The 11,790-nt window shown below is 41.6% G+C and overlaps 1 protein-coding gene across 1 annotated transcript; it reads right to left on the reverse strand.

Moving 5' to 3' along the window:
• Positions 1 to 517: 517 nt before the first annotated feature.
• Positions 518 to 1,309, reverse strand: LOC141613501 (uncharacterized). Its single transcript, XM_074432240.1, has 2 exons — positions 1,033 to 1,309; positions 518 to 936 (listed from the first exon to the last, which is right to left on the reverse strand). Exons 1-2 carry the CDS (start codon positions 1,307 to 1,309, stop codon positions 518 to 520), a joined length of 696 nt encoding a protein of 231 aa, XP_074288341.1.
• Between the last annotated feature and the right edge of the window lie 10,481 nt (positions 1,310 to 11,790).

Here is an 11,790-nt window from a genome sequence, read left to right on the forward strand (position 1 = left end):
ATGATAAATAGTTTTATACCATACCCTATGAGATTGGAAGCACCATCGAAATAGAGATCCCATGATTCCACATTAGCGTGTAGAATGTCTTCATCTAGAAACAACCATGAATCTATTAATTGGGCACCATGGATTAGGTTGTCTACGAAGAATTTAGCTACCGCTTGTCCTTTAATGACCTTCAAAGGTACATATTTGAGATTGAACTCCGAGAGCATTAAAGTCCATTTTGGTAAACGCCCATTTAGGACGGGTTTTTTCAAAATGTACTTTTTTTTTTGCTAAAACGTAAGCTTTTCATTGATAAACATCAATTACAAGTACAACTTTAGATTGAAAGCCGATTTTTGTGCCTATATTACATGAAGTACACTATAACTAACCATGATTTATCAATTGATGAGATAAATCTAGGAGGACAACATAGATAATGTTTTCTTACAGCTTCAATGGCTTGCCTAACAACTAAATCATGCCTTGCTACACGGGCAAACAGTCGAGCTTCATTTCTTTGCCACTAAACCAGGTACCAAACTACAAGTGCCACAGAGGTAGCGACTATTTTCTTTTGCTTACTCCAGCGATTTCCAGATATCTGCTTCAAATGATCAGACTGCCCAAGATTGCATTCCAACAAGCTTGCAACTTTCTGAAAAACTGCTCTACTGTATAGGTAGTCCTGGAAAAGGTGCGGATGATTTTCCACAGCAAGAGCACAGATGCAACACAAATTATCATTTGACACCCTATACTGAAACAACCTATCTTTCAACATAAGAGCTTGATGAGAGATAAGCCATGCCACAAAGGAATGTTTGGGGATAGACAAAGGTCTCCAAACAGCCTTGTACCAGTCCACCTCAGATCTCTGCTCCATAATCGAATTGTAGCAACTCTGTACAGTATATCCCTTTGTTCCAATTGTCCACCCACCATCTATAAAACCTATCTTAATATCTTCTTTAACTTGACACACTTTCCTCTAGTGCTAACTTGAATTGCTGTTAGGGGAAAAAGAGTGCCAAGAACTACCTTTTAAGTACACATGGTGAACCCATTGAACCCAAAGCTTATCAGGTCTCACTGAGACCCACAAAACCAACTTACCAATAAGAGCTGCATTCCAATACTGATTATTTTTGAGCCCAAGGCCCCCTTCTTTCTTTGGAGAACGCACTTTGTGCCAGGCCAAAGGGGGTGCTTTGTTGAATTTAGTACCCCATTCCCATAAAAACTTTCTACAGATAACAGCTACTCTGTTCAGCACACCTTTTGGCAAAATAAACATAGAAGCCCAGTATGAGTACATTGTTGAAAGGACTGAGTTAACTAACACCAGTGATGCGTGCATTTTATATAGTTATTTCGTACTTCATTTGCACGCATTTATATGCATTTTGTGTAGTGTTTAGCTACAAATGTCCCCCGAATTGTCTACTTTGGTTTCTCTTGTCTTATTTACAGGAATGAACCAAATAGGAGCATAATCAAGCTTAATACCTATCCCTATGCATGCATTTAGGAGATTAGTTGAGTCGGAGCCTTAAGACTATTATTTTGAGATGCGCAAAGAAGTAAGTTAGCTAGGCGAGCAAAGGAAGAACTTAAAATTACTAGTGCCTACTTTGAAGAACCATATATAGTGTTCTACAACATATTTTCAAGTTATTCTAATTGGAGATGAAAGCTTATCCTCTTAGCTTTTCAACGCCACCGGCAACGCCCTGTTTGGCCAAGTAACGAAGAAACGGCAGCCGTTTGAAATTCAGTGAGCGAAGCAGGAAATGTGCGCTGGAAAGTACTCGATCGAGTACAATTGTGTTCGATCAACTCCTTTTTCTACTCGATCGAATGGTACCTTTTTAATAAGTACTCGATCGAGTGGTTTGAGCTTAATTCTACTCGATCGAGTAGTTTCAAATGACTCGATCGAGCGGTTTGCTATTGGGCTCGGGCTTTTTAGTCTTATTTTGTTATTAGCTTAAATAAAAATTGTCTTTTCTATATAAAGGACGACGATAGAAACATATGGACATTGTTTTAGCAGGATTTTCCTGAATGGATCCGGCCTGATTAGAGAGTAATTTGGGTATCTAGTTCTATATACTCGGAAAAGATTAATGAGTAAATAATAAGAAAAGACTAAGTATAAAGAATATTGCTTATATTATATGGATAAGTTGAGTACAAATTAGTGTATATGATCGAATATTTGGGAAGTAATGAGAGGTAAAATGTAGAATAACTAAGGAATAATCAATGAATAATTATCTATTTACAAATGCTATTTATAGTTCTACCAATATGAACGTTGCATTGATCTCAATGTTCCTCCCTTTTGTCGGAGCTGTTACCTGATTAATAGGGCATGCTCCCTATTAATCCGCTTGACTTATTCCACTCTTAACCAATCTTCAGCTTTTTCTCCTTTACCCGTCTTGATTCATGGATGATATAGTTTTATAGTTGGACTTGGTCTTCCTTGAGAATAGGACACGACTATTTATTCCCAACAACTGCATTTCTTGTTTATCTTCTTAATCCAGCCTGTTTGAATGCCCTGCCAGGCTGTTTTGTACTTACTATCAGGCGCTTCTTCCAGGATCTAGTAGCCTGCTTATCCTGTAATACTCTTCATCTGCCAAATAGTAGTTAGATTTGTCCGGTCTCTGGTTGCCTTAGTCAGCCTAGTTGGGTCAGGCCAGGTTAGAGTCAGACCAGGCTAAACTGGGCCTAACAATTGCCCCTTGACATTTTACCCGTGCTGGGTCAGGCCAGGGGTGAGATGTTAATTTTACCGGGCTAAATGATAAAGAGAATTATATTTGCTCAATGACTCTTAGACTCCTAGTTACCGTTAAACACTATAACGGCTAATGATGTCATGCTGACAGTTTTGTATTTTCTAGGGTTTTTGCACCGTTATTTCTCTTCTATAAATACGGTATTTGCGATGAGATTGTTCTTCACCAAATTTCTTCCACTTTATTTGCTAAATTTTCTCCAAAATTCTTCCCTATTTCCCAGGAGCTTCATTCTGCCAACTTTATAAAATAAAATTCATCACAATAAACTAAATAATAAAGGATATGGGAGCCAAAAAGCGTCTTGCACCCCAGAAAGCTGCTGCTGAACCTAAACCCAAAGACGTCCAGGAGGAGGAGGTTGTTGAAGTTGATCCTCCTGCTCGTGCTATAGCTTTTAAATATCAGGATCCTTACTTTCCTGAAGAGAACTTATTGAAAACAAACTATGATAGGGTTTTAAGGGAGAAGAAATTAATTCCTGATTCGACTGAGGTATGGATTCCTGAGTCTTGTCCAGTCAGGGCTAACTGGGTGTCACCTGGTTGGTTTTGTATTTTTGAATGGGCGTTCAAAGAGGGTTGTAAGTTACCTTTTACTCCTTTAATGATTGATACCATTCGTGCTATGGAAGTATCACCTTTTCAGATTATGCCAATGGTTTGGAAACTTGTCCATTTTATTGAAAATTTATGTGCTAAGCACAATCTTGTAATTACTATTAACGATATCAAGGCAATTTATCATATGAAAACTCCTTCTACTGGTCGTTTTGATTTAAGAATGAAGTCAAAGATGTCTCTATTAATTACTAACCTGGATTCTGGAGATGATAAAAGTTGGGCAAAAACATTCTTGTTCATCCGGACCGAGAGTCTGGGATCAGGCTTTGATTATCTGAGATATCCTCCCTTGGAGAGTGGTAGTTTTCCTGTACTCTTAGTTTACTATATATATTACACCAAATTAGGATGTTTGGAGTCTTACCTGTATATTTTTGGTGATTTTTGCAGCTCCTGATTGGAACTCTGATCCTCTTGACGAGGAAGCTATTTCCAGGATAGAGGCTTTCCTTGCTATTCCTGAGGAAGAGAGGGCCTGGCCTGCTAGTCTGGGCAGGGAATTATTGCCCCGGTATATGAAGACCAAGCTGAATGTGGTCAAAGTACCCAAAGGCAAGCCTGGCTCCACTGCTCTTTCCTGTACGTCTTCTTCATGTCTTTATGTCAATTGTTGTCTTCTTATCGCTTCTCATCTTATATTTATGTATATTCTCTGTATATTCAGTATTCAGGTCTTCTGCTAGGTTGGCCAGCTTTTCTGCAAAAGATTTGAAAGCTGGGGTTGCTAGGATTGCTGAACAGTCCAAGAGCCAGGAGGCTAGTGGGAGTGATAAGACACTTGATATTTTGGTTTCTGATGTCCAGCCTCCTCAGGATCCACCCAGGTTAGTATCACCGAAGGTTGTTCAAGCTTCCAAGAGAAGGAGGGATGATGTCGTCCCTGAAGAGGAGGAGAGAGAGAAAGAGCCTATTCAAGCTCAACCGATCAGGAGTATCAGGCAGGTGTCTGCTAGGATTGATGATATGGATCTTTGCCGGGCACGGATAAATGAGTTTTTCGCTAGGATGGACAGCCAGCTTTTATCTGCTAATACTCTTGAGTCTTCTACTAAAGTGGTTTCTATCTTGTCTTCTCTTGTGACAAAGGCTGCTGAGCTTGCTTCTCAAGCCAAGGAGGTTAGTTGTAAGGGGATTTTTGTTTGTCATATGTTCTTTTGTGTTGCTTTACATTTGGCTGATTGACTTTCTTTTGTTTCTTGTAGGGATTGGATGCCAGGTTGGCTACCGCTTGTCAGCTCGGGGATGCCCAGGCTAGGGTTTCTAGCTTGGAAGAGAAAGTGGATAAAGTTAACCGTGAGTTGCTCACATCCAGGGGAAACGAGGTAGTACTTCAATCTCGGTGGGACAATGCTAGAGAGGCATCCAGGGTCGCTATAGTTTGTGAGGTGGCTGCAAAAATGCCGAGAAGGTGTCAGGCAAGAGTTGGAGGTTGTAGGGAAAGAGCCGAGAACTGTCAAGGAAGAGTTGGTCGCCGAGAAAGTGCAATGCAAGATCGGTGAGAAAAATGAAGAGCTTGGTGCTGAAAGGGAACTAGTGGAGGCGCGGCTTGTTGATGCCGCTCAGTACTTCTTTGGGAAAGGCCGGGTTGATGCTATGAGGGATCCAGAATCTGACCGGGCTAATTGGGACCCAGAACGGGATGAGGTAGCTCTGGACGCCCAGTATCCTGATTTGGCCAGTATGGGTCAAGAAGACGAGGCAGATTCTCCTCCTTCCAAGGAGAAATCTGGTGATCAGGAAATGGTGGATGGTTGTGAGTCGGTTACTGGCTCGAAGCCTACTTAGATTGAAGTTTCTTTTTTCTTTTTGTTCTGGCCCATCCAGAGGGGGTGTTCCTGGAATGAATATTTAGGTATTTTTTGGCCCATCCAGGGGGGATATCCCTGGAATGGATAATTATTAGGTTTGTGGCAAGGCCAGCTATTTTGGGTAAATAAATATTTGGTCTTTGTTTCTTTTTGTGTTTTGGTAAGGTACTTTTGTAGTATTGGATGTTTTACTGGATCTGGCCAGTTATCTGACTGGATTTTGCCAGACTTTTATGCTGGATCTGGCCAGTTCATCGTATTATGGGTGGGGTTATTGCCTGTCTAGAGGGCTTACGTCCCCTGCCTGCCTGGAGGGCTTATGACCCATCTATGTTATACAAGTCAGGAAGAGGTTTTCCAGATTTGTATATTAAATGGAGCTCAATATTTTAAGGCCTATTTTGGAACTGAAAATTGGGTATCAGTTGGATATTGGTGGGGTGGCCCCAAATCTTTAAGATTTGTTTTAAATAAAATGCAGTATGTAAAACAAGTATTGAAGATTCTACTTGGTAAAAGTAAATATGAGAATATTGACAGGTACTTGGGCACATAATTGAAGAAATCATATACGACATTTGTTTTAGCAGGATTTTCCTGGATGGATCCGGCCTGATTAGTGAGTAATTTGGGTATCTAGTTCTATAAGTTTGATAAGTTGTGCTTGGATAATCAGGAAAGACTAGGAGAAAAGAATAGTGTTTATATTATTTGGATAAGCTGAATACAAATTTTGTTTAAGTAAGTGAATGCTCGTAAAATGATGAAAAGATAAGTAATAGAATAGTTTCACACTAATGAATAATCAATATCTTTGCCAATGCTAGAATTACAATATTTATAATCATAAAAACGAACGTTGTACTGGTCTTCAACGCCCTCCCCTTTTGTAGGAGCTGTTACCGGATTAATAGGACATATTCCCTATTAATCCGGTTGACTCGTTCCTGTTTGATTGATCCTTAACTTCTTCTTTCTTTGCACGTCCAGGTTCATGGGCAATATGGTTTTGTAATTAGACTTAGTCTTCCTTGAGGATAGGACACGAATATATATCTTTACATAACCGTTTTGCTTCTTCCTCAGTTTAATTTAGCCTGCTTTAATACTCTGCCAGGCTACTCTGTACTTACCATCGGGCTTCTCTTGTAAGATAAGGCGACTTGATTGCAATAAATGCTAGAATTGTCCGGTCTTCGTCTTCTTGATCAACCTAGTGAGGTCGGGCCGGGTTATGGTCGGGCCAGGCTATTTTGGGCCTAACAATTGCCCCTTGACATTTTACCCGTCTTTGGATCGGGCCGGGGGTGAGATGTCAACTTTACCGGGTTGAATAATAAAGAGAATTATACTTAATCAATGACTCTTAGACTCCTAGTTACCGTTGAACACTGTAACGGCTAGGTGATGTCATGCTGAGAGTTTTGCAATTTCTAGGGTTTTCATACCGTTATACATCTTCTATAAATACGGTATTTAGGACGAATTTATTTTCCACCAATTTTCTTCCACTTTCTTTGCTAAATTTCTCTCTAGAATTCTTCCCTATTTCTCCTGAGTTCTTCTCTTGTCAACTTACAATTATTCAACAATTAACATCCATTACAGTAGATCAAAAAATAAAGGATATGGGAGCCAAAAAAACGTTCTGTTCCCCAGGAAAACCGCCGCACCTCGAAGGTGGCTGCCGAGCCCGAACCTCGATGTTCGGGAGGAAGAGGTGAGGGAAATTGATCCTCCGCTCGTCTTTGTGGCTTTTAAGTACCAGGATTCTATTTTCACTGCCCTTCAATCTCTGGATTCTTCTTTTCCTGAGGAAAACTTACTAAAAACGAACTACGACAAGATTCTAAGGGAGAAGAAAATAATTCCTGAGTCAACTGAGGTATGGATTCCCGAGTCTTGTCCGTCGGGGCTAATTGGGTGTCACCTGGCTGGTTTCGTATTTTTGAATGGGCGTTCAAAGCAGTCGTAAGTTACCTTTTACTCCCTTAATGATTGACACCATTCGTGCTATGGAGGTATCACCTTTTCAGATTATGCCAATGGTTTGGAAACTTGTCCATTCTATTGAGAATTTATGTGCTAAACACAATCTTGTAATTACTATTAATGATATCAAGGCAGTATATCACATGAAAAATCCTGTTGACGGTCGTTTTAATTTGAGAATCAAGTCAAAAATGTCTCCATTAATCACTAACCTGGATTCTGGAGATGATAAAAGTTGGGCAAAGACTTTCCTGTTTGTCCGGACTGAGACTCTGGGATCAGGCTTTGATTATCTGAGATATCCTCCTTTGGAGAGTGGTAGGTTCCCTAAACTTTTATTTTGCAATATATATTACATGAGATTAATGGATTTTGATTCTTACCTGTGTAATTTTGACGGTTTTTGCAGCTCCTGACTGGAGTTTTGATCCTCTTGATGAGGAAGCTATTTCCAGGATAGAGGCTTTCCTTGCTATTCCTGAGGAAGAGAGGACCTGGCCAGCTAGTTTGGGCAGGGAATTGTTGCCCCGGTATATGAAGACCAAGCTGACTGGGGTTAGAGTACCCAAAGGCAAGCCTAGTTCCACTACTCTTTCTTGTACGTCTTCTGTATGTCTTTATGTTAACTGTTATCTTCTTGTCATTTCTCGTTTGGTACTTACGTATATTTTTTATATATTCAGTATTTAGGTCTTCTGCTAGGTTGGCCAGCTTTTCTGCAAAGGATTTGAAGGCTGGGGTGGCTAGGATTGCTTGAACACCCAAGAGCCGGGAGGCTAGTGGGAGTGACAAAACGCTTGATATCCCTGGGTTTCGATGTTCGGCCTCCTCAAGATCCACCGGGGTAGCGTCACCGGAGATCGTCCAGTGCTCAAAAAAGAAAGAGGGAAGATGTTATCCTGGAAGAGGAGGGAGGAGAGAGAGAGAGAGCCTATCCAGGCTCGGCCCAATCAGGAGTATAAGGCAAGTGCCCCTAGGATTGATGACATGGATGAAGCCCGGCACGGATAGATGAGTTTTTCGCAAAGATGAGCGACCAGCTATTTGTGCTAGTACCCTTGAGTCGTCTACCGCAGTGGTTTCCATTCGACTTCTCTTGTAAAAGGTCTGCTGAACTTGCTTCCAGTGCTAGGGAGGTTAGTTGTAAAGGGATATTTTTAATTGTTCATGTGCTTTTTGTTTTGCCTTGTATTTGGTTGATTGATTTTATATATATGTAGGGATTGGATGCCGGGTTGGCTATCGCTTGTCGGCTCGGGGATGCCAGGCCAGGGTTTCTAGTTTGGAGGAAAACTGGATAAACTTAACCGTGACCTGCACACATCCAGGGGTAATGAAGTAGTACTTCAATCTCATTGGGGGCAGCCAGGAGGCTACCAGGGTGCTACGATTTGTGAGGTGGCGCAAAGAATGCCGAGAAGGTTGTCGGCAAGAGTTGGAGGCCGAGAAGCAGGCAATGCAGGATCAGTTGAGAAAAAATGAGGAGCTTGTTGCTGAAAAGGAATTGGTGGAGGCGAGGTTGGTGGCCGATCCGCTCAGCACTTCTTCGGGAAAGGCCGGTCGATGCTATGAGGGATCCGGAGTCCGACCGGGCATAGTGGAATCCGGACCGGGATGAGATAGCTTTGGACGCTCGTATCCCGATTTGGCAGTATGGGTCAAGAAGAAGAAGTGGATTCTCCTCCTTCCAAGGCAAAGTCGATGACCAGGAAATGGCGGATGGTTGTGAGTCGGTCACTGGCTCAAAGATAACTTAGTTTTGTTTTTCTTTTAGGTTTTGGTCTATCCAGGGGGAATGTCCCTGGAATGAATATTTAGAAACATTTTTTGGCCCATCCAGGGGGGATGTCCCTGGAATGGATGGTTATTAGGTGTGTGGTAAGGCCAATTATTTTGGATGAATAAATATTTGGTCTTTATTTGTTTCTTTTTGTGTTCTGACAAGGTACTTTTGTGATGTTAGATGTGTACTGGATCTGACCAGTTATTTTTTTTGACTGGATCGGGCCAGTTTTTGTGCTGGATCTGGCCAGTCTTTATTGTATGTTATAGGTGGGGTTGTTGCCTGTCTGGAGGGCTTACGTCCCCTGCCTGTCTGGAGGGCTTATGACCCATCTATGTTATACAAGTCAGGAAGGAGTTTTCCAGATTTGTATGTTTAAGTGGAGCTCAATATTTAAGGCTTTTTTGCAATCGAAATTTGGATATCGTTGGATATTTGATGGGGGTGGCCCCCAATCTTTAAGATTTGTTTTAAAAATGCAATATGTAAAACAAGTATTGAAGATTTCACTAAGTAAATATGAGAACATAGATAAGTACTTGGGCACATAATTTGAAGAAATCATATACGACATTTATTCATATAATTGCAAGTATCATACATGTAGTTTCCAGGCAAGAAATGTCAAGGTGAAGAATTATACCTAGATTGAGAGATGTATTTTATATGTGAAATAGTTTTAAATGTGCAATATTCCAGGCTCTTGGGATCATTTCGCCGTCCAGGGTTTGTAATCTATAAGCTCCCTGGCCGACTATTGAATCAATCAGATAGGGACCTTCCAGGTGGGGCCAACTTGCCAAAGCATTCTTTTCTTTTGTGTTTTGGAATACTTTCCCGAGGACAAGATCTCCTACCCTGAATACCCTGGCTTTGACAGTCTTGTTGTAGCTTTTCGCAACTCTTTGTCGATATCTTCGCTAACGATGCTTTTGCATCTCTTAGCTCTTCTGTTAAGTCCAGGCTATCCTCCATTAGAGGTATATTGTTTGTTATTGTGTTCAGCTACATCCGGCTGATGGAATGTCCACCTCACCGGGATTACCGCTTCACATCCATAGACCAAGGAGTAGGGGGTTTGGCCGGTGGATGTTTTAGGCGTGGTTGTCGGCCCAAAGGACCAGGGGGAGCTCTTCACCCATCCGCCTTTTCTTCTTTCCCCCAGCTTTTTCTTTATGCAGTGATTACCACCTTGTTCTTGGATTTCGCCTCGACCATTAGCTTTTGGATATCCTGGTGTGGATGTTACCAGATTGATGTTCCATTGAGCACGTAAGGTTTCTTTGTTCTTTTTCCTACAAATTGCGTGCCATTGTCGCATACTATTTCGGAGGGGATGCCATATCTACATATGATGTTGTGTTTGATGAATGCTATGACATCCTTCTCCTTAACTTGCCTGTATGATTCAGCTTCTATCCACTTGGAGAAGTAATCAGTCATTGCTAGCATGAAAACTTTCTGTCTGGGTGCTTGAGGTAGTTTTCCTACTATATCCATGCCCCACTTCATAAATGGCCAGGGTGCGGATATGGAATGTAGTTCCTCAGATGGTTGATGGATATATGGTCCGTGAATCTGACAAGCTTTGCATTTAGAGTGAAATCCGTGCAATCGGCTCTCAAGGTAGGCCAATAATATCCTGTTCTAAGTACTTTGCTTGCCAGGCTTCTTCCACCTTTATGATTTCCACAGTATCCTTCATGGATTTCTGATAATATCTGCTCAGCTTCTTGTGGTTCCAGGCATCTGAGGTACGGCCCGGCCTGCGATTTCTTTAGGTTTTGTACACCAAGGTCAATACATACCTTTAGTCCAGCTATTAGGGCTTCGTATTCTGCTTCATTGTTGGTGGCTTCAAATGCACGACTTATAGCCTCGTACTATCTTATCCCCCGTGGCGATTTTAGTACTACCCCAGTGCCTATGCCCCTCATGTTGGCCGCACCGTCGACAAATAGGGTCCATTCTAGGTCCGCTGGTCGCCGGTCGTTTATTTACTTCTTTTATTAGGTCGGGTTCTAGGGTTGGACTAAAATCAGCCACAAAGTCTGCTAGTGCTTGTGACTTAATTATTGTTCTTGGTTCAAATGTTATGTTGTATGTGCTTAGTCAGACCGACCATTTACACATTCGTCCGAATAATTCGGCTTCCTAAGTACTGATTTGATAGGAAGATTGGTTCGACTATTATAGGGTGGCTTTCAAAGTATGGTCTTAATTTTGTGCAACTCATGATTAAAGCTAAAACATATTTTTCAAGCAGGCCATACCTGATCTCTGCATCCATTAGACTTTTACTTACATAATAGACGAGGTGTCGTTGTCCGTCTCGCTTCTTTGACCAAGACCGCACCGACATCGATTTCGTGGATCGACAGGTATACTTTGTCGGGGCTCATCTTTGATTGGTTTTGCCAAAGCAGGGGAGGAGAGGATAGATTTATCTTTAGGTCTTCAAAGGCGGTCCGATGATCGGGGTCCATTGAAAGTCCTTGTTTTTCCTTAGTAGGTTATAGAATGATTTGCACCTCTCTGATGATCTTGAAATGAACCTGTTCAGGGCCGCTATTCTTCCAGTCAGTTTTTGTATGTCTTTGACTGTCTTTGGTGGTTCTAGCTCCAGAATAGCTTTGATCTGTTCATGGCTGGCTTCTATTCCTCTTTTTGTCACCATGTAGCCCAGAATTTGCCCGCCGAGACTCAAGTGGCATTTTTGTGGGTTGAGCTTCATATTGAATTTCTCCAAGTATTTGAAAGACTACTTCCGGTCTTTGACG

Source organism: Silene latifolia, chromosome 11 (genome assembly GCF_048544455.1).
Source record: "Silene latifolia isolate original U9 population chromosome 11, ASM4854445v1, whole genome shotgun sequence".
NCBI classification, from domain to species: domain Eukaryota; kingdom Viridiplantae; phylum Streptophyta; class Magnoliopsida; order Caryophyllales; family Caryophyllaceae; genus Silene; species Silene latifolia.